Source organism: Callorhinus ursinus, unplaced genomic scaffold (genome assembly GCF_003265705.2).
Source record: "Callorhinus ursinus isolate GAN/ISIS: 27379988/994484 unplaced genomic scaffold, GSC_fseal_2.0 scaffold4, whole genome shotgun sequence".
In the NCBI taxonomy this organism is placed as follows: domain Eukaryota; kingdom Metazoa; phylum Chordata; class Mammalia; order Carnivora; family Otariidae; genus Callorhinus; species Callorhinus ursinus.
The window spans coordinates 150,143,549-150,166,460 of NW_027397066.1; the positions used below are offsets into that span (position 1 = coordinate 150,143,549).

Consider the following 22,912-nt stretch of genomic DNA (forward strand, 5'->3'; position numbering starts at 1 on the left):
CTCTCTTGAAGGGTAGGCGCTTAACAGTGGCTCTTCCTCACACCAGTTCCATGGCTTTGGGCGAGTTCCCTCAACAATGGTGGGACAGGAGGGCTTGGACCCGATGATCCCTGAGACCTCTCATGATCTGTAAATGAATTAGGCATGGCCTCCCAATCCAGGTATCCTTTTTCCTCCCAGGGTTCAGTTTTCTTGCAGTTCAACTCTCCCAGGCCAGCTATTGGAAACCTTGGCAATACTAACTTCCCCAAATCCTTAGCAGCTTGTGTCTTGTAACCCCATTTTACTCCCGCAGACTCCGGACCCATATCCTCCTGTAAGGAAGAAGCTACCAGGAATTCCTCAGTGCGTTGTCCTTGGGGGAACAACTGGATTTTAGGCTGCAGGGCTTCCTGGGAGCCTAGAACAGCACCAGGGCCCCTGACAACTGCCCTGGGATTGTTCGGTTGCTTGACTTCATAGCTTAAATAGGAAGGTCCTACCAAGTGCCAGGATATCCTAGATGGAGCTGACCTGGTCAGTCTGACCAACAGAGCCTTGCAGCACTGGACTAAACCAGAGCCCTGAGAGCAGGAGTTCTTAACCTGGGGTGTATGGAGACATTTCCAGAGTTCATAAAACCCCTAAAATGGTGACTAGTGTGCAAAATCTCAGGGTATGGTACCTTTCTGGGAAAGCGGACCTGGCTTTTATTGTATTTTCAGAGGGGTCTCTGACCCCCAAAGGTAAAAAAAGCCACTGCCCAAAATTGCAGAAATGACTTACTTAGAATGTTCTCTATGCGGGACCCTGCAGGAAGCCTCAGAAGTGCGTTCCAGTTCCATGACCTGCAGTCCCTCTCAAACCTCTTCAGTGCAGCTGCATAGTGAGGGAAGACACCAACGTTGTTGGATGGATTTAAGAAAACGTATAGCATTCTTTCCTCTGCAGTGTGGCAGCCACAGAAGACCTGAAAGTGTTTCCCATTTCCCCTGCTTCGTTTGCTGGCATCAGCTTTCAGAGTCTACAGAACATTCCTCAATAGCTCTTCACTGATAACAAATTCCTATCCTATGAGGGGCATTTAGAAAGGATTGGTGACAAAAATTGGTTAGGCGATGTAATTCTATACTTGGGGCCCCAAACTAAACGTGGCTAAGAAGCCATTAGCCTGGTTCTCTTGGGTTGATATGAGCAGATTCTGGATGGCATCTAAAGGGAATTCCAATGTTTTTGCAGTGGCAGCAACATTAGAATAAGTAGTCTCCAAGATGGCTACTTTGTGAGACACTACTTATGGAATGTATAGCTTCTGAAACATTTTTAAAGCTCATTACTTAGGTCACAAGAAAAAGGTATAGTTTTCCATCTGAAGAAAATCAATCTGGAGTCTCCAGAAGGAGCATTTTCAGATATTGGGACCCTGAGGTTTCACGTGTACCAACAAGAATATGTAAGATTGAGAGAGAGAGGTGAGGTGTCTGGGTGGCTCAGTCGGTTAAGCATCTGCCTTCAGCTCAGCATGATCCTGGGATCCTGGGTTCGAGCCCCACTTTGAACTCCCTGCTTAGCGGGGAGTCTGCTTCTCCCTCTCCCTCTGCCTCTCCCTCTGCTTGTGCTTTCTCTCTCTCAAATAAATAAATAAATAAATAAAATCTTTTTTTAAAAAAAGATTGAGAGGTGAGCAACTTCCTTATAATTTCAGAGCTTGACCCAGTGTCCTGGATGCTAGATCTAATTCGGTGTGTCTCTGGAGAATAATGTCTTTAGGTCTTTTCCTGACCATTCTCACATGACAAAAAGGAAAGGTAACTTGTGTTCCTTGCATGATACCAGATATGGTGAGAATAATTTCAGATTATTGGAGCTATCACGACTGCTTAGAACTCAAAGGGACCTTGAAGATCCCCTAGGTCCAAAACGTTTTACAGACAAAGATGCTGAGGTGAAGAGCCGTTTGGTGAAATGCCCCAAGTCATGCAGCTAGATGACAGCCAAACTGAACTACAATTCTGAAACCTCAGAGTCCATCTTTGGCTCTTTCTGGTAGACTTCCTCCCTCAGTGTTTGAGGAAGCAGAAGCATGGGTAGAGATGGGTACAGAATCCGATACAGGAGTATATGACAGTGGTCCCCTTCTAGAGCCCCTGGGGCCCAGAGATTCACCCAATAGGAACCCACACGCCATTTTTAATTAGTCAGAATACCCCAAGGTAAACATCCATCCAATTGCCATACCAAGATCATAAAGCAAACCAAATTGAATGTCTTTGCGTTGGGTGGGAACAGTATCGGCTCAGTGTATCAACTATCTGGCACTTGTTAGCAGAGGTTAGCAGTTATGTCTTTGTTCTTTTAAAAACAGAGGTGTCATTTACATGTGGTTTTGGTTTTGATCTATGAAAAATGAGGAAAAGCCGAAATAATTATGTAAGTAAAACAATTTCAAATCATGAGAATTCTAGCAGGGGCGGGGTGGGGGTAAAGGGGACTTCGGCCGTGGTAAGGGGGAATCCATATTAAGGAAATCTGCAAGGTGAGCTGCACCAGAAAACGGCTGTCAAGGATGTCACAGAGCCGGGGGGAAATGGGTTGACCTCCTGAAAGTGTTTCCCACCCACATCACTATAGCATTGCTGGGGGATTCTCTGAATAATACAGCAACACCTTTAGGATGTAAAGCACATTACCTCTTGCTTTGTTCAGCAGAGAGGCCTGCTCCTAGGTCTGCTGAGGATTCTGTTATTTCAGTCTTTTCTTACCACACCTGTCCCCCATCCCAACTCAAACATCTCCAATAATCAAGAACCCTGAAAATAACAAATAGCGTCAATTTTTTATTTTCTTGCGTTCTAAAGGAAAAGAACAGGGGAGGAATGATAAATTTAATTTTTTTTACATCTCTAATTAGAACCCATTTCAGTTGAGCAAATCCATCTTAAAGAAGAGGCCACACAAGAGACTACAGTCATTGTAAGGGGTCTATAGTATGGTCTACTAGTACTATTTACTAGTGCTGAGCTTCTTCTGAACTAACTCCGTGCAATCAGAGATTCACTGGTTAGAAACCTGCCACTGCTCAATGATTAGAACAGCAGGTGCCCCTATTTAAAAACCTCTTATAAACCCAGGGTGGAGGCGGGCACATCTTCATTTCTCAGGTGAAAGGGGGCCGCCACAGCTGTATGACAAAAGGCAAGGCAATCACCAGAGAGCAGAGGGGAGGGGGTGTGTGTGTGTGTGTGTGTGTGTGTGTGTGTGTGTGTGTGTGTGCGTGTGTGTGTGTGTGTGTGTGTGTGTGTGTGTGTGTGTGTCCCCGTCCGTCCTAGCACAGGCTTTTTCTGAACTCTTCTGTTCCTGGTAACCCCCAGCACTGCTGTCAATCACCTCTATAAAACTGTGAACCCACACGCTCCCAAGCTTCAGACCAAAAGCAAACTGGCCTTGGAAAAATGAGGTCTGTTTTAATGTCCTCTTCACTTGAATTAGTTAGTTCTCCCTGTTACTGAATAGTCTGTTAGCAAGCGCCATGCCACAGCACCTGGAGCGGACAGAAAAATCATCTTGGAGCCAGTGTGGTTTAGAATAGCAGCACGCCCCAGGAGGCTGCAGGACAGAGGCTCCAGTGGCTGAAATGAAAGAAGTGCCCAAGGGCAGAGAGACCTTGGGAATTCAGGTTCCAGCTCCCAGGCTAAACCTTGAAGCTCTGAGGCTGGTGCTTGGTTATGGGATGACACCTTTTGGGGTTGTTAGGGGAGATGGCATTTTGGTGTTCTAGCTTCAAGCGAGGCAAGGATGCGATCTGAAGAGTAGCCTCCAATGTCAGAAAATGATTAAAAAGCCAAAAAGACCAATCATCTCCACTCCAAAAGCAGCTTTCCAAATGGTGATTTCTCATGCAGTCAGTATTCAAGTGTGTCAAGTTCTGGAGGCTCGAAGGGTGGGAGGTTCATCCAAATAGCCCGTACCCCAGCTCCATTAGGTATAGGTTCAGTGAATATAAATGTATTTTCACTGTTGTCATCTCAAGCCAGATACAATCACAGCTACATGTGCTACAACTCATCCACTCAAGGCATTCAAAAATGCTCTCCAACTGTTACTTTAAACTGTGCTTCCAAAGGTTTTGTCCTAGCAAGAGGTGAGACCGTAGGGGAATGTGAAGGATTGCTTAACCTGGACACATCAACTGTCTGCTTCAGTCACATCAGGCCAGACATTCATTGTAATGACTCCATCCTTGCGAGTGTCCCCCTCCCCATCCTTCCACACCAGCCACTTCCCGCCCCTCGGGGAATTGCATCCTTTAGAACATCCTGATTGGGGGCGCCTGGGTGGCTTAGTCGTTGGGCATCTGCCTTCGGCTCAGGTCATGATCCCAGGGTCCTGGGATCGAGCCCCACATCGGACTCCCTGCTCCGCAGAAAGCCTGCTTCTCCCTCTCCCACTCCCCCTGCTTGTGTTCCCTCCCTTGCTGTGTCTCTATCAGGTAAATAAATAAAATCTTAAAAAAAAAAAATCGAATATCCTGATTGGTAGCAACTTGACCTCCCCTGAGGATGGATGCAATCTGGGGAAGCCACCAAGTCTGGAGAGCAGGGAGGCTGAATCAGGCTTCCATATACCATCTGGGGGGGAAGCGCCAAGTTATGACTCTTTAAGGAACGAGGTTGATCTGGTGGTGTAGGTCATTCTGTTCTGAAAGCCATTCCTAAAAGGGAAGTGGCAAATGTCTTCAGCAAAGACTTCATCATCAGAAAACATGCACTTCCCAAGGCCAGCATAAATCTTGGTAGGTTTTATTCATGTTTCTGAATCTGTTACTCGTAGTTGTTAGTCATCCGCTATGCGTCCTTCTGGGTGATATCTACATCTACATAGTAGGTTTAACTATTCCTTAGGAAATTTAAAAGCTTTTCTGATTTTACATAAAATATTGTCCTAGTTTTCTTTCCCCTTACCTGCTCAGAAACATTAGGGGTGCTGTGAAAGGTCAAAGCCACCAGTTGCCCGTGGGTTTGGCAAAAGCCAGTTGAGTGCCAAGAGGCAGCCACCACCAACAGTTCTGAATGGGGGCAGGTTTGCTTGTCTGGGTCCCGTCCCACAGGTGCCTTGGGACCCCCGCCCCCACTCCCAGCCCACCTTTACAATGAAGCAATTAAGCAATTCTGTCGCCCAAGTAGGTGAAGACAAATGGATAAAGAAGTTTTCATCTCCTCTCTAGAAGCTTCTTTGGATCAAACCATATAAAGAATTGGAAGAGGGCAAGGACAAGTCAGGGTAATCTTAAACTACATGGGCTGGGCGGACCACTGCCCTGCGCTCTGCCTCATGCCCCACCCCTGCCAGTCCCGAGGAAAGCTCTAGAAATGGCTCCCTTCATCAGGCAACAATTGTTGGGCCTTAGGAACTTTAGTTAACGGCTGGCCCAACCGTCTCTTAGGAAACCAAAGCCTAGAGGTTACCCGGCCAAGGTTGCAAACTACGCAGTAGCAGGGCTGGGATGAGTGTTCTTTTCACTAGCCACCATCACATACAGAGGAAGTCCTGGGCAGCTGCCACAAACGACGGAAAGGAGAACACAACTTTATGCTGCCTGTGAGCAGATCGGCGAAGGGGCCTCCGTGGCTCAAGACTGACTTGCAAAGGGCAGCATCGAACCTCCCAGTACTGACCTCTGAGGGAGGAGAAGGAAAAGAGGAGTACAGATAAATTTATTAGTTAAATACTGATTTTACAGCCATTTCACCTTAAGACAATGTTAACAGGTTCGTGGGTTAGGGAAGGTATACGAGGGTGGCCTTCGTGGAAGAAAGCAATGTAAATGATGATTAAAACAGAATCTTGGTTTAAAAATATTCACTGCTACAGCCAGTAGGATTTGGGGGTCGGGAGCTGGGCATCTGGGGGGAGGATGTAGGAAGGCCACAGTCATCTAGAGCTCTGCTGCTGATGAGGACCAGGAAGGAGGAGTCTCTGTGAGCCCCAGCATCACGGGCAGAAACAGCAACATGGAGAAAAGAAGGCCAATTCCAGAAGAGCACAGAGCCGGAGACTCCCTCAGGGCCCACCCTCGGTGTCTTCTCTTATCGGTCATCATCTTTGCGTCTGAGTTTGGTTTTGTTGTGTTTGTTTGCTTTGAAGTGATGTTGCGACGTCCCTAGCTTTCTGCCTCTGGGACAAGAGACTTCTGCTGGGGAAAGGATGCAGGTGCCGCTGCTCACCACCCCTTGGATGAACTCAGCCTGCTGTCTGCCTAAGAGGCCCAGCTCCGCAGAACAAGAGCAGCGTCCGCGAGATCCAAGTGCAAGCGAGCCAGAATCCACGGAAAGCCTCTGCCCACCCCGGGGACGGTGTCCACCAGACACGCTCTCCAGAAGGATCTCAAGTCTTAGATGAGTGTTTGTCAAACCTGCTTTAGCAACAGAACCTTTTTGTACATACTCGGGACCCGCCTGTATGTGATGGGGTGGATGAAGGATTGGGGGACAGTTGTGGGGGACTGCTGTGTGGCTAAACTGCCGAGCTCTTGTTCTGCAGAGGGAGAGACCTGTTCAAGCCGAAGGCAGAGCTGAATCACTCAGCAGTGGAAGGGCTTTTTATTTCCAGAGGCCTTGCAGGGTGAGGAGAAGGAGTGGAGGTTTGAGCCGTGGGCCGGGGAAACGAACTTGGGAGAGGCGAAGTTGCCAAGTTGTGATTTTGCCAAAGGCACACCCTGCAGTGGGTGAAGCGGCCCTCTCCTCCATCTCCCCATGAAGCCTTCAGTAACATCGGGGCTAAACTCAACGTTTCTGGGGTCAAGATTCGGTACTGGGGAATGCAGGGGTGGGCCAAGCCTGAAGGGGGAGTGCCGGACAGGGGCAGCAGCGGCCCGGAGGGGCTTGTCGCATCCACATGCGTGTCAAACAGGTGCCCTGGTTCAGGCTGGACCAGAGATCCCAGCGCCTTGACCCCTCCACCCACCCTCAGATCCCCAGTGCTGGGAACACCATGGGAAAACCACCATCTTAGGCGACCGTGGTGGAAGGGTAGGGGAGGACATCTCATCTCTTGTGCGGGAGGGGTGGGGTGGAAAACAAGAAACAAGTCTCTTACTCCACAGAAGGGACTTAAATGTGCTCATAGTGAAGGGTGGGTTCTTCCAGATCAGAGTTTGGGCTCTTTCCAGTAGCCCACCCTTGAAAAGGCATCCGATAAAATCCAACACCCACTTCCCCTAACCAAATTGTCAATTTCAAGTTTCTTCCCAGTTGTTCTTCTGGAGTCATTCCCCAACAGAGCGGGCTGGCTCCCAGGAGCCCAGACCCTCATCTCTGCTGTCCTCCAAGTCCCAAGTCCGTGCAGGAATATGAGGAGGGAAGGAGGTGACATTATGCAGTGATTATGTCCCCATGACTGTCAGCCAAGGCCAGGCTATTCCAAGGGTCCTGCTTGGAGCTGGCCTGCGGTGACTGGCTGACGGAAGATGCATAGCCTTGCGGGGAGAGCTTCAGGGCCGAGAGGACTGGGTGGATGGAGGGCCCATGGCCAGACATCGCACTAACTGAGAACGTCTGAAAGCAAAAAGCGCAAGATGAGCTCAATGGAATCACCCCTGGGGGGCTCAGGAACAGGGGGTCTGGGCTGGGGAGGGGAGCCCCATGACACAGATGTCCCTAAGCTAGTTCCCAGCCCTAGGAAAGGGATGAGGGGAGAGGGCCCAAGGACAAGGGCAGGAGAAGACACCAAGTAGCCCTTGTCTCCGTTCTTCCTAACCCCTGTGCTGTGGGTGGGACGTGAGGGGTCTATGTGATTCATTCACTTCTTCTGAGCACTGGGACCCAGTAGGTGTGTGGATACTGTGGCTTCTCCGAAGGCTCTGATAAGTTACATGAGACATTTTCTATGGTCTTATCACCACTGGATCTCCATGCCCAGAAGAGGCTCCTGGCTCTCCTGGTTCTATGGGACCAGCCTCTTTACCCTGACAGTAAAAGGCTCTTTAGGATACAGCCTCCCTCAAGCGCATGCGGAAAACAGATCAGAATTAACAGGAAACTGTAACCAAGTGTGGGACTACCCCAATCCCAAATAGGGGAACCCAAGAGGGAAGGGGTTGGGGAGTAGGAATACCATCATATTCGAAAGAGGGAAATGACAGGACTGCTAACCTGTCTTCTGGACACATGTTTGAAGCTGAAGCTGCAGTTGACCCTCATTAAATGGCACCCTGCCTGTGACCTCCTCACCAACCCCCTGTGCCCACCCACCCTGCCCTCTAGTGTCCACACCTTTGCTCATGCCAGGAGGGTCCTCTTCCTCCCCCTCCTCCTGTTAAAATCTATCCATCCTGGGGGGCGCCTGGGTGGCTCAGTAGGTTAAGTGTCCGCCTTCAGGTCAGGTCACGGTCCCAGGGTCCTGGGATCGAGCCCCACATCGGGCTCCCTACTTAGCAGGGAGTCTGCTTCTCCCTCGGCCCCCCCACTTGTGCTCTCTCTTGCGTGCCTTCTCTAATAAATAAAATCTTAAAAAAAAAAAATCTATCCATCCTTCAAGGTCAAGGCCAAAGCACCTCTCACTTAGGAGACAGACTTGCCTAGAAAGTCCACGCGCCACCTTCCACAGCCTGCTATAGTCGTACTGCCATCCCTCAATGCACACAGTCCGACTCGGGCTGTGGCTGTGCCCTCATGTGTCCTTCCCCACAACCTGTGTCCGAAGGCCCCCCATGGAGGAGCTACTGAACATTTGTGTGTCACCGCTGCGTGCCCCAATCATTGTAACTTGATCCGATGTGCTGAAACAGACCCTTATGCAGACAAGCCCCTAGCCTCGGGTGGGGCCCCAGGGGCACCAAGCAGCTCCTGCTGCGACCTGCTGAGGCCCGGCTACAGCCCCCGTGTTCCAGGGCTGACCCAGCCACCTGGTCCTTGGCAGTGTACCACCGTCCCCCAGGCGGTCCCATCTCCCCACCTGGGGAGTGTACCTGGGACATGGAGCTGCTGTGCCCGTAGTGGGACGACAGCCCGGGCTCTGTCTTGATGGGGCGCATCTCTTCGCTGCTGCTGGTGACGGCGTTGCTGGAGTTGCTGGAAGCGCTGCTGGTGGGAGGCAGGCTCTCACCGCCCGAGGGACCTGGAATGAGGCAGAGTCAGGCCACCCAGGCCACGGGCAGGGGCAAATGGATGGCGGTCCTTGGAGACAGCCAGGGTAGGTCTGTGCTAACGGCTTTATTTAGATTTGCTGGGGAGTGAAGCAGCGTCCTTCATCAGTGCCGGGCAGTGGTTCTCAGAATGGGACACATGAAAATACCAGAATTTCACGGGAAGTTTTTCAAGTGATGGGCTCACCACCCCTTATTCCAAATCCTTGAGACCACGTGTGTTTCAGGATTGAAAAGTGTTTGGATTTTGATACTGTATGTTAGGGTACTTCCAGTGGAGCCTGAGACAACACCCCATAATTAAATACACTCATGGTTCTGCAGCAAAACATGTGAATCTTCACACATGGGACAAATAAAGACTATAAATAGCTGGAGTCTGTTCAGATTAGGTTTCGCTGCCAGAGGCAGCTCCCTGGATTTGGAATTTCAGACTGAACCAAATGCTTGCTCTCCCTGTCACCACAACATGTAAGGAGATGAAGTTCCCCAGGGGAAGGTGCTGTACTTATAAAACAGTGTGGACACAGGCAGAAAGGCTGAGGACCATTGGTGTAAGACACAGAAAATTCTAATGAGACAGACTGCCAGCAGGGGTAAGCCGTTGTGGAATCTGGGAACGGAGAACTTTGGTCATGTTCTTGGTAGTGGAAAGGGGAAATCTGTCTGTTTTTCATGCCTTAGATTAAAAGATAAACTTTCCACCGGATCAGCTGATTTATTTCCTCTGCAATGGCAGCATGTTCCCGTGAAATCTTTAATTTGGTAGCAGTACTGAGGAGCGAGTGCTCTTGATAGGAGCATGAGTCGTCCTCATTCTTCATCTAGAAACTGAGAAGGCAAAGTGGCACATGGGACAGAATATGGACCCGGAAGTGTAAAACCTTGGGTTTTAATTCCAGGTCTACCCCCTCACCGCTGTGTGACTCTAGTTAAGTCACTAACCTCTCTGTGCCTCAGTTTGCTCAGGAGTAAAATGGGGCTAATGGGTCACATGGGGGTCTTCAAGGACCAATGAGCTACTAATGGTAAAGCAGCTTTCTAAAATGCTAAGTACTACCTGATGTTAACTATCCACTGGCTTACAAATCAAGCTGTTGTGAACAGGACTAATGAGATCCTCCTAGATCCCAGTTATCTCAAGGAGAATAGAGAGGAACTGAGCTCTTGAGTGGCCGGCTGCAGCACCGAAGATGGAGGGATGAGTAGTTCTCCTTCTGGCCCCCATCCGGTCCAGCTGGCCCCCCTGTGGCCTTTGCAACTGACAGTGATCATGCACCTTGAATTGAGCCTGCTTCAAAAGCTCCCCAAATGTTGCATGGTGATGCTACTTTTCCCTGGGTTATCATTCTGTCCTGAATAGCTGGGGCTGGACAATGCTATCATGCCTTCGTAGCCTGGGTTGGCCCACCTAACTAAGAATACCTGATTTTCACATACTCCAAGGGCCACTGAGTTGTCCTATAGTTACACACAATTCTTTTCCTCACCTGCTGGTGTCTTAGATTTATTAAGATTCTTGGGCTTCCGTTTTCTGGTTTGAATCCCCTCTTTCCGCATTGCAAGAGGCCTTGGGACCTAGAGGATTACAAGTCAATATATATGGTTTTCCACTTGTACGTGATCTGCTACAGTATTTAAACATGCACACATACTATGAGAAGGCAACATCTAAGCAATTCCTCCACAAACCTTGGGGCTGGGACTAGGTGAATCAGCCCCTGGCACGCCTGCTGAGAAAGAAATCAAGTATGTATTGAGATCCTATACTACGTGCTGTTTCTTACACTCACCCTGGAGAAATGGAGGCTTAAAGGCACCATTCCTTCCCTCCAGAGCTTCAGTTGACTGGGAAAGACAGACAAGCAGGAAACAACCAGACTCATAAGTGATCTGGGAGAACGGAGAAGAAACACTAAACTGTGTCCCCAGCTGGGGAGGAGAGGAAGTGGCATGTGACCATATCAATGAAGGCTTCACTCAGGAGGTGATGCCTAAGTTGTGGGAGGTTGTCGAGTAGACAAGGGGCAGGCATTTCAGGCAGCAGGAACAGTATTTGCAAAAGCCTTTAGTGTATCAGCAAAATCAGGATACTATGAAAGTGAAAAGGGGGTGCTATTAATAATTATGCTAAGAAAATAGGCGGAGGCTGGGACAGCCCCAGTGAATTGAGACATCAAGTCACTCTACCTAGAGCAGCTCAGCATTGCATTAAGTCTGGTTGGAGCCAACCACAGTCTTTCCGTGGGGGGGTGGGGAGCAAAAAGAGATCATGTTGGGGAGACTGCCCTGTGGCCAGGTCCTGAGATAAACAGTCCATGGACAACACTTTTATTGCACTGACTTCTCATAAACAAGCAGTGACTATCAGGTGTCATGCTCTTGAACCATTCACAGGTGCCTAGACAGGGTCTGGGGAGGAGGCTTGTTGGATCACCTTTCTAGTATTTTTAAATAGTGTGCCTTCCCCGCATCTGGTTTCTCTTAGTTCAGGCCAACCAAATCTTTTAGCTCCTGGTCTGTGCTTGTCTCCTGTATGGGACTCATAACGGCCATGCTTGAAATACTGAAAAGACAAGTAATTACCACTTCAGAGATTAAACATGGAATGGTTAAGAGAGAGGTGCAGCAGATTAGGTGAACTTGAACCTGCCTTCTAGATCAGTATTTCCACCTTTGGAGGAAAGTGTCCTTTCCTCCCGCCAGCCCCCCACCCTGCCTTGGCCCACTTGAAGCCCATCCTGACCTCAGAAGAATATAGCCCTCATGTTTTTCCCCACCAAGCTCAGTACTTCTTTAAAAAAATTTGTAGTAAAATACACGTAACATAAAATTTATCATCTTAACCCTTTCCAGTCGTGTTAAGTATATTCACATTGTTGTGCAACCATCACCACCACCCGTCTCCAGAACACTTCTCATCTTGCAAAACTGAAACTCTGTACCCGTTAACCATGAACTCCCTATTTCCCCCTCTGCCAGCCCCTGGCAGCCCCCATTCTATTTTCTGTCTCTATGAGTTTGATTAGTCTGGGTACCTCAAGTATGTAGAATCATATGAGACTTCTCCTTCTTGTATGATTGACTTCTTTCACTTAGCATAATGACTTCAAGGTTCATCTATCTGGTACTATGTGTCAAAATTTACTTCCTTTCAGGGCGCCTGAGTGGCTCAGTCGGTTAAGCGTCCACCTTCAGTTCAGGTCATGATCCCAGGGTCCTGGGATCGAGTCCCACATTGGGCTCCCTGCTCAGTGGAGAGTCTGCTTCACCCTCTGGCCCTCCCCCCGGCTCGTGCTCTATCTCTCTTGCTCTCTCTCAAAAATAAATAAATGAAACAACAACAACAAAAAGAATTTACTTCCTTCTAAAGGCTGAATGGTATTCCATTGCATGGACAGACCACATTTTGCTTACCCAACTGTGGACACTTGGGTTGCTTTCACCTTTAGCTATTGTGAAGAATGCTGCTGTGGACATGAGGACACACATTTCTGTTCAAGGCTCTGATTTCAATTCTTTTTGGATCTATGCCCAGAAGTGGGATTGCAGGGTCATATGCTAATTCTATTTTTTAATTTTTTGAGGATATAAATTTTTTTAAAGATTTTATTTGTCAGAGAGAGAGAGAGAGAGAGAGAATGCACAAGCCGGGGGAGCAACAAGCAGAGGGAGAAGAAGGCTTCCCACTGGGCAGGGAGCCCAGTGTGGGACTCGATCCCAGGACCCTGGGATCATGACCTGAGCTGGAGGCAGACGCTTAACTGAGTGAGCCACCCAGGCGTCCCGAGGACACAATCTTTTTAAAACCTGCATAATATTCCTTTCTCCATTTCTTCTACCATTCCCCTATTGAGGAACAAGAGTTTCTTTAACCATTTCCCTACTGAAGGTTTTTTTTCTCCATTTTCTCTATCATGGTGATTCAACAAACATCCTTGATACACTTTTCTGCAGAAAGAAGTATGTTTTCTTATGAATGTTCTTAACTATATTTTTGGCTTTTTTTTTCTCACTAACAAGAAAACATGGTACATTTCTCACGATGAGCACCCGAATAATGTACAAAACTGTTGGATCACTGGGGCACCTGGGTGGCACAGTTGATTAAGTGTCTGACTCTTGGCTTTGGCTCAAGTCATGATCTTAGGGTTGTGAGATCGAGCCCTCTATCGGGCTCCATGCTCAGCACCAAGTCTGCTTAAGACTCTCTCTCCCTTTCCCTCTGCCCCCTCCTCTCCCTCAAAAAAAAAAAAAAGAAAAAGAATTGTTGAATCACTGTACTGTACACCTGAAACTAAAATAACACTGTATGTTAGCTACACTGGAATTAAAATTAAAGAACTAATAAAAAGATAAAGAAAGAAGACATGAAAAGATTCATGAAGACTAAGGTAGTACTGCCCCTCCCACCCCTCTCCCATCAATTCTGTCCCCACGAGGCAAGTGGAGGACCAGCCTGTTATGTTTCTTACATTTGGAAAACGTTCTCAAACGTGTATGCACACATACAGATCTATACACGTATGTACATGTGTATTCATCCATCCATCTATATCTGTGCGTGTATTTAACACACCCTCACCCCCATAGTATGGGGTCATACTATGTATATTACTTGGCAATGTGCTTTTTTGTGACTCCAGGGCAAGATACATGGCTCTAACTTAGTATTTTTTAAATTTCTGCACAATATTCCACATCATAGTACTGCCATAATTTACTCAACCATTCCTTTACGGGGCTTTGTGATGGTTTCTAGTTTTTGCCACTACAAATACTGCAGCAATAAATAGCTCAAACATCATTACGTACTGATTCTTTTATTGTTTTACAGGCTAGTTTCCCAAAAGCAGAGCTGCTAAATCAAAAGATATGTGTGTTTATCCTTAATAAGTACGGCCAGGGGCACCTGGGTGGCTCACTCAGTTGAGTGTCTGCCTTCGGCTCAGGTCATGATATCTCAGAGTCCTGGGATCGAGCCCCGCATCAGGGAGCCTGCTTCTCCCTCTCTCTCTGCCTGCTACTCCCCTAGCTTGTGCTCTCTCTCTATCTGTCAAATAAATAAATAAAATCTTAAAAAAAAAAAAAAAGTAGTGTCAGGTTAATTTCTTAGTGAATACTTGCAGTACGTCACATGCAAATCAATAACAGATGAGAGTATTCCCCCAAATCCACACCAGCATTTGACCACGCCAGCACCTGAGCTGGGACTCCCAGCCTCTAGGAATGTGGAAATGAATGTCTGTTGCTTACAAGCCACCCGGGGCCGTGGGGTTTTGTTACGGCAGCCTCTAAGATCCCTTCCAAATCCAAGTGTCTTTGCTAAGGAGGAAACAATGACATTGAGTTTGCAAGCGAGTCAGAGCGGAAGGACAGAATGCTGGGCAGTGGGTGGGGCGGGGGGGGGGGGACACGCGGGCGGGGGGGGGGGGGGGGGGGGGCAGGGCGGCTACTTACACCATGGAGCTTCATGTAGAGGCCACAGGCATTGCACACCGGCTCACCCTCGGCGTTGCGGCGCCACAGCGTGGTCGTAGTGGTCTGGCAGTTGGCACAGGACAGGCCCACTCGGCGGGAGGCAGACTGCAACAGAGAAGACAGACCCTTGGAGTCCAAGCCGAAGGCAGGCGCTGCTGCTTCTCCCTCACGGGGAGCGCCAAGGGCCTGGCCAGCCCTGAATGGGTGGCAGGGTCAGCGGTAAGAGCCCTGAAGGAGGACCTCGGAGCAGCCGAGGCGCTGATTCTCCCCTCACCTAAGCCACTGGGGGGGGGAGGGGCGGAGGGGGGATGGGAACAAAGACTTCGGTGGCAGGGGGAGTAGAGTGGACTCTAGTCCTCACTGGAATCAGTGGCATATCAATCATTCACCAGACAGAGGGCCCTGGGAGCAGAAGAGCTTTCCTCAAAAGGAGAATAAATGGGGGCTTCGGGTGGGGGAAGGGCGCTGGGGGAAGAATTATCGTATTCAAGTGTCTTCAAAGGATGGATGGGCCTTAGGACCCCAAGAAAGGTAAACGCCAGGGTTTAACCGCTCCGTTCCTCCCTCCCTAATATACATGACAGCTAATTTGTGTTGGTCAAAATCAAATCATACTAGAAAAGACCACGGAGCAGAGAGCCAAAAACCCCTTTTTGTACTCTTTTCCGGCCTTAGGGCCCAACACACACTGCTTAATCTCCCCGCTGCGCTTCAGGTTTCATTAACCAATCAGCTGAAAACAGGGTTACGGAGGAGTCCCCCGTCCTCCTGGGGTTGAGGTGAAAACAGGAGCTGTCCAAGGCAAGGCTGGACTGGGAACTGGGAAGCCTGGACTCTGATTCTAGACGGGACGCTCGGTATCCCTGTGACCGTGGGCGAGGTTAGCTTTGTTGAGCCTCACTTTTCACTTCTGCATAATGAAGGGGTTAAACTAGATGGTCTGGAACATCCTTGCAGCTGGAGCTAACTCTAAAGATATGAGGTATTACTGTGTTGCCACCCAGCCACCCAACCCCTCCACAAACACCATCTTTTTTAAAGATGGCTTGAGGGGCGCTTGGGTGGCTCAGTCAGTTAAGCGTCTGCTTATGGCTCGGGTCATGATCCCGGGGTCCCAGGCAGCAGGGAGTCTGCTTCTCCCTCTCCCTCTGCTGCTCTCCCCGCTTGTGCGCTCTCTCTCTCTCATTCTCTGTCAGTAAATTAAATCTTTTTTTAAAAAATGAAAAAAAAAATGACCTGAAGTCCAAAATTCAGAACCTGGGAATTCAGAATCAAAGCGTGAGCCCCGAAGCCAGGTGAGAAGGGTGGACTTGAGCAGTCGGCGCACGTGCTTACCAGCCGGCGCTGGGGCTTGATGAGGGGCCGGTTGATGCCGTTCATCTTGTGGTAGAGGCCACAGGCATTGCAAAGGTAGTGCCCCGTCCCGTCGCGCCTCCAGAGCGGGGTGGACATGGCCCCACAGTTGACACACTCTCTGCCTTCCGAGAAGTCATCAAACATATCTACTGGGTGGAAAGTAAGACAGAGGATTAATTCTTTCGGTTTGTGCCCAGAAACCTTACCTTGGAGAATCCAGAGGCCAAGGAAATAATGCCCTTTCCTTGAAAGGAGTAAAAGATGGATCAGCTCGGGTTGCCTCCCTTTTCCTGACTCGGCTCGGCTCACAGGACTGTCGGGAAGTGGACATTCCTACTCCTGGGCATCGCACACAGAGCACAAGACCCAGGTCACAAGGAAAGAAAGACTTGGGCAGCGACCACCAGCAGCCTGCGTTTTAGTCCCTCTCTCTCTTTCAGAGCCGGTGGCCCTGAGGTTCTCACCCAGCACTGAATTCTGCCCAGACCTTCCTCCTCTCTCTTTTTCCCTTTAAAACTGAGATTCTTTTTCCCTTTCAATACAAATACAAAATCAAACAAACAAAAAAAAAGATTTACTCCAGGGAAATTAGAAAATAAAATGTGTGAAGAAAATACAAATCATATGTAATCCTGTGACTTCAAGATCACCAGTTATTAACATTTTGTTCTATTATATCCTTTGCAATATTTTATATATTGACGTATACTTTGCCTAGTCGAGGTCAAGCTATATAATTTTGAACCTATTTTTTTCACATAATACCAAGGCATTTTTCCCACATTAGAAATTCTTCATAAACTCATTTTAGCATAGTATGGTATCCCGTCTTATAAACGTGCCATCCTCATTATCATTAAACTTTTACTTAATCCCTACCTCGTTTCTGATTCCCGTTTTGTAAATACTGCTCATTTTGTGCACAAATCTTAGCATTTCTGCCTATTCCTTAGGATACTCCCCTAGGAGTAGAATTACTGAACCAAAGGGACTACATTTTTGGAAAGTTTTTGAAATTTTCAAACTGCCCTGCAAAAAGGGCTGTGATCCATTTTCGTTCATTTTTGCCATTTCAATGTATCTGTATGATATACTGTACCACAGTTTGACACTTTTTCCTGCTTATTGGTACATAAAATACAGGTCCATATTGTAAGCAACTGTGACTTAGAGTCACTCACACTTCCGTGGGCACATTGCCACCACTCAGTCTCCTGCACTCGCTCACCACCCCCAGCCCCGCTCCCCACCGCCTCTGTTGCCCAAGTCTATAGGATTTTACAATTGACAAATTTCACTCATGCCCATTTCAGTTGCCCTGCTGATATAGGCTGGGCCAAGTTTCTTATTCTCATGATCTGTATAAAACCTGGCTGAGAATTCCAGAAGTCTCCCTGACTCCATGTACCCTGCTTCCTAGCCTGAAAAATATTTTATATCCTATCCAGATTTTCTGTCCCTAAATGCAGCTACCCTGGTGTTCAGATTGTTCTCGTCCTACCACCAGAGGCAAGAGTGGATTCTTCTCTTGTAACGGGGTGGGGGATATCTGGAGAGGAGGGGTTTTAAGAGCTCTCCCTCTACCGGGACTTAGCACTGGGTTTTAAGGTCACACATTCTGCTAGTTCTGTGGCCCAGCTACTTGCCCTAAGGGAACGTGAGCTGAAGAAGAGGATGGTGGGGGGCCCTCCCCTCAACTCTGGGCATACAAACAGTCATTTGCACCTGCAAACAAGTAGCTGTGTGTCCACACCGAGTCAACAATGTGCAGGTGTGAGGGGCTATTTGCTCAGGCCAGGGAGCTGAGCACACACCGGTCACAAGAGAGGCTATTTTTGCACCTGGGTCACACCGAGAACCCTCCCGCAAGGTCACCTGCTTTCAGAGCCGCACACAAAAGGACAACTCCCGTCCCAGTTTGCTTCCCCACGCCTGGGTGAGGCAAGGAAGGCGCCCACACGCCACCTCCACCTCCAGACCCGGAAGTGCTGCCCTTGTCCTGAGCCGGTCAACCCCGTTCCCCCAGCCAAGACCTTCCCCTGAGGCCAGGGAGGTTCACAGAAGGACTCTGGAGCAAGGAGAGGCGCTTGCAATGTCGGCCTTTGGTTGGGGGTTTGCAGCGAACACTAGATGGCACTAGAGCTTCAAAATTGAACCAATACAGGGCATTCTAGCCTAAACCATGCTTGGGGATGGAGGACTGTTTCAGATCATGTTCCCAGTCCAAACCTAATGCGACCCTCTTATTCTTTTTTTTTTAATGGAAAGATTTAAACACGCTCAAAAGTGGACAGAATGAACTCATTTTTTTTAAAGATTTTATTTATTTATTTGACAGAGAGAGACTGAGAGAGGGAACACAAGCAGGGGGAGCGGGAGAGGGAGAAGCAGGCTTCCCCGCGGAGCAGGGAGCCCGATGTGGGACTCGATCCCAGTACCCTGGGATCACGACCCGAGCCGAAGGCAGACGCTTAACGACTGAGCCACCCGGGCGCCCCATGAACTCTTATTGAATCATCATCCAGCTTCCAACAATTTGTGGCCAGTCTTGTCCCATGTATCTCTCCACCCTCTTTCCTCCATCCTGTATAACTGAAGGAAATCCCAGACATCCTACCATTCCATTCATAAATATTCCAGTACGTAGCTCTCACAGATAAAGAATCACACTCTCCTCCCTTTAAAGATAGTAAACTGGGGGTGGCTGGGTGGCTCAGTCCGTTATGCATCTGCCTTTCGGTCCTGGGACCGAGTCCCACATCGGGCTCCCTGCTCAGTGGGGAGTCTGCTTCTCCCTCTGCCCCTCCTCTCCGCTTGTGCTCTCTCTCTCTCAATCTCAAATAAATAAATCCTTTTTAAAAAAAAAACCTAAAAAATAAATAAATAAAGCAAACCGGCCTCTTTCCCATGTTCTGGTTTACCTAAAGAAGCCTCCAGAGACAAAAATCTCATAATCTGGTCCTCTCTTTTGGAGGGGAGATCTCATCTCTTCACACTTCTGATTTTATATGAAGGGGCAGAATCTCACCGAAGGAGCCATCCGGGCAATTACAGTTTTCTCTGCTACTTACTGGCCTTAACTGAAACCCCAACACAAAGATTTGCCTTAGAAACTCCTTCACACTTGCCTCACAGAAGAGGTTACACTCAAGGCAATTATTTTACTGGCCAGGGAAAGGCACTGGAGGTTGGCAAATATGTATTTGTCACCGACAAACATTTACTGAGCATCTGCTATTTAAGCACTCTGATAGATGTCCCAGAAGCTAAGAGGGAAACATTCTCAGAAGGCCGATAACTGAGGTGGGCAAATTGGGCCAAAATACCAATAATGAGTTGACAATATTGCTCAACTCATTTTCAGAACATACCTTAACCAAGATGGGATTTGGATGGCAGATACTTCTTGTCTAGCGTGGGAAGTGCAGAAGTCAGACCCAGATTGAAGGGTCAGGTGTTAATAACAGTAGCCAAAGAAGAAACGGGATAGGAGGTCAAGGCCATGCTTCCTCAAGGCACCCTGTCAGATGCACCAAGTCTCTCTACAATCCACTAACCCTCCAAATCTACAGAAGTTTCCATGTTTTCTACCAGAAAGTCTTGCCATCCAACCTACTCAAAAACATGCTACAAAAGTTTAAATGCTTATTACAAAGCACTGTAACAATCGAGGAAAATGTTCACCCCAAACGTTAAATGAAAAGGGCAACACATGAACTGCCAGACCACCCTGAGGGCAGGTAAGACACTGAGAAGGAAGAAGTTTTTGTTAGGCTAGTTATTGTAATGTGGACTTTTCTTTCTTAAAAATGCCATTCTGGAATGCCATAGTTGCCTGTTTTTTAAAAAATCTGATGAAAAATTAAAACAAAAACAGAAAGACTTTTGATCACCTTAAGCAGCTCCCAGTCCACTTACACACACACACACACACACACACACACACACACACCACACACCCACCCCTACCTTGGGCTGAAGAAAGGAGAGAACGAAGTTCAAACCCTGCTGCTTAGCAGCCACCCTGCCAGAAGTGGGAGCTGATAGGCAGTGAGCCCCATACCAGCACAAACAACTGGTGGGGTGAACCCTGGTAACTTATGCCTTCATTAGAAAGGCGCTGAGTGGAACTTCCCAAAGGGCAAGTGGGCAGTGGCCTGAAGCCAGTTTCTCAGCCTGATTTCTAAGGGCACAGCTGTGACCTTCACTTATGAAAGCCCCACCTCTCCAGTGCTGGGCATCACGGCCATTGGTCCAACCACTTAGAAAGCAGTGGCAATCCAACTCTCTCGGAAATGGGTCAGCATTACACCGCATTGGAGGAAAGACTTGTTATAATAGTTGTAAAGTACTTTGCAAATAAGAGGAAAAACTCACAACAATGGCTGTAAAGTGCTTTGTAAACACCAAATGAGATAAGAGTGATGGATTATTGTTAGGTTTGGAGGGGTGGGGAGGGAGTGGGAAGACCAGGGACAAAGCTTGGTGCTGAGTTTTCGCAGGGGGAGGGAATAGATAAAAGAGCTAGGAGATTTGGGAATCTGACCTTTTCACCAAGCACAGGGGCGAGGGGGGGCCGTGCTCAGAATTGTGAATTGTGTCTCTCGGACTTGGCCAACTTGGAGACTTGCAGGCTGAGAAGGAACTGGCAGCCCGGCTGATAGTCTCTACCTGTGAGGCGCCACAAGGCTACTGCTCATGGGAAATTGTAGTTACTGATGTTTAGCAATCAGACACACAAAATGAATTAGGCCCTAACCCCATCCCCAGGAATGGGGATCAAATGCCTCACCTCCATCCATGAACCACTTAGGAAAACACTGTTCTTAAAGAGGGAAGCAAACTCAGCCTGATTTCTGAGGCATCCGATTTCATAGGGATGTTCCTAGGAATTATGGCAGATTACTTCTACCCAAGTGCCTGAAAAGAAAAATGTGGGCCAGGAGGTTGAAGGATCCCACCCCTGACTTCCCCACAGAGAAGTGACGCAATCAAAGGCAAAGACTCCGACCTCTCCCCTGACCTGCTCCATCCATCTTGGGGAACCCACCCACAGGCAGGGCTAACAAGCAAGTCAGGGCGGGTGACGGAGGAGGAGTTCGGCTGCCTCCATTTTGACCTCAAACTCTTTAGTTGGGTTCTTTTTTCCAGCGTGTCTCTGGGCTCAGGCAGAAGACCCTAAGGGCAAAGCATCCCCTGCTGGGAATCAAAACTATCCCCTTTCTTAAGGAGGACTACCCTGAGCCAGCAAGACCCTGCTCCTGCTGGACTCCAGGACAGTGATGGGTTTGACTCTCACTGCCTACTTGCACGCACCCACCCATGTCTGCCCCCCCGCCCATTTTCCTTACTTAAACCTGAGAGTATGTTGCAGGCTGTGAAGACAGCCTTTGGGACTCTAGTTCCCTGTTTCCCAGTGTTAGCCTCACCAAAATAAATCCCTTTCTTGCTTCGCCTCAAAACTCTGCCTTTGGATTTTGTCAGTGGGGAGTGGCTGAACCCGGCCTGTGTAGGGCCCCGGAGCCAGGTGCTTTTGCACCCCTGCGCCCCAGCTACACTGGGAGAAGGAAAGGAGGAAGAAGGGGAAGGAATCAGGGGCCAGGTTCATGGTTGGCAACGTGTGTTGGGCACTGCCTGAGAGCTGGATTTGTCTGCCCACCTGGGGACGTCGCCGGTATGAATTCCAGCCCAACGGGTGGATGCCACAGAGCCTGGTTCTGCTCGGCCCTGGAAGTGCCCCTCAGGCCTTCCGTCTTTTGAGTGGCTTGCTCTTGCTAGGGAAAGCTGGGTCTTGGGCCAGAGCCCATGTTGAGCCCCCTCCTTCACCTTCACCCTTCACCCTCCTGACACTATCTGACCTTGGGCCCCCACCACTATTTCCGTGGGGGGCACTGAAGCCCAAACATTTGTCATGTGTCTGCTCTCCTGGCCCCTGTAGCAAGTGCTGGGCATAGAGATATATCAGACAAAACTGGGGCAAAAATCCCTGCTCAAAGTTGTTTTGGTCTAGCTGGGGATACACAACCCAAAACAAAGAATTATATGAAATGTGACAAACTGCAATGGCTCCTGGGCTCTATCACGCACCCCAACCCCTCCACCCTTAGCTGCACATCTTCAGTTGCCCTAGACCACGCTACAATCCATTTGGGGAGAGAAGACACGTGAACACAGTGGAAATTACCCATGCTCTGGGCAGCTATTCAATGCTCCGAAACAGAGGCCAGTGGGGATCCAAGGCCTCGGCAAAGAGAGAGGAGGTACCTGCCCAGAGACCTCCCCAGAGCCAAAGGGGCCTCAGGAACAAAGTCCCGAGCCCCACGCATATGTCCCTTGCTGAACCCCAGCCCTGTGTCCCATCCAAAGTTCACCAGAGACTGTGCCTGGATTTCCTGACAGCCCTGGCTCAGTCCTCCGGGCTGGCGCCTAGGGCTGGGGCATGAGGAGCAAACAAATCCTGAGGTTTTTCTGGCAGCCTAAGCCTTCTGTCTTCTGGGCTTTGTCAGGCTTGGCCTGTGACAGGGGGCTGCCAAGGGGAAGGCGGACACAGCTCAGGCAGCATCGGGCTGGCAGGGGTCAGCGCACCGAATCTGAAAGCTCCTGCAGCCACTGAACAGAAGCGGCTCCCGCCAGGCCTGGCCAGAACGGCCCAGCGAAGCCCAGGGCCTCCGCTTCTGAGCGCGGAGGGACAACATGGCAGCGCCTCACGGGGGTTGTCCGTTCCATTCGGACCGCGGTGCCGTGGGGTGCGGAACACTTTCAGCATCTTACAGACAACAAACGGACAATAATCTACATGAAACGTTTAGCATGCTACATTTCTTAATAGTCACTGAAGAGTATGAGAGACCTTTAAACTTTTCTCCAGGTGAATTTTGTCACTGCACTGGAAATAAACTTTCACCTTCACACACACACACACACACACACACACACACACACACACACACACAC

At 49.0% G+C, this 22,912-nt stretch overlaps 1 protein-coding gene across 5 annotated transcripts in view; it reads right to left on the minus strand.

The window, feature by feature from the left end:
• Window positions 1-5,660: 5,660 nt before the first annotated feature.
• GATA4 (GATA binding protein 4) overlaps window positions 5,661-22,912 on the minus strand; it is an 80,011-nt gene continuing 62,759 nt past the window's right edge. For 4 of the 5 annotated variants that reach the window (XM_073892519.1, XM_073892517.1, XM_073892518.1 and 1 more), the window contains 5 exons: window positions 15,938-16,107; window positions 14,582-14,707; window positions 10,612-10,699; window positions 8,945-9,093; window positions 5,661-7,532 (listed from right to left, as the gene is read on the minus strand). In XM_073892519.1, the coding sequence (XP_073748620.1) occupies window positions 7,350-7,532; window positions 8,945-9,093; window positions 10,612-10,699; window positions 14,582-14,707; window positions 15,938-16,107 (716 nt within the window). In that variant the 3' untranslated portion in view covers window positions 5,661-7,349. The remainder of the gene's footprint in view (window positions 7,533-8,944; window positions 9,094-10,611; window positions 10,700-14,581; window positions 14,708-15,937; window positions 16,108-22,912) is intronic. The other variant, XM_025874019.2, reaches the window with a different exon arrangement.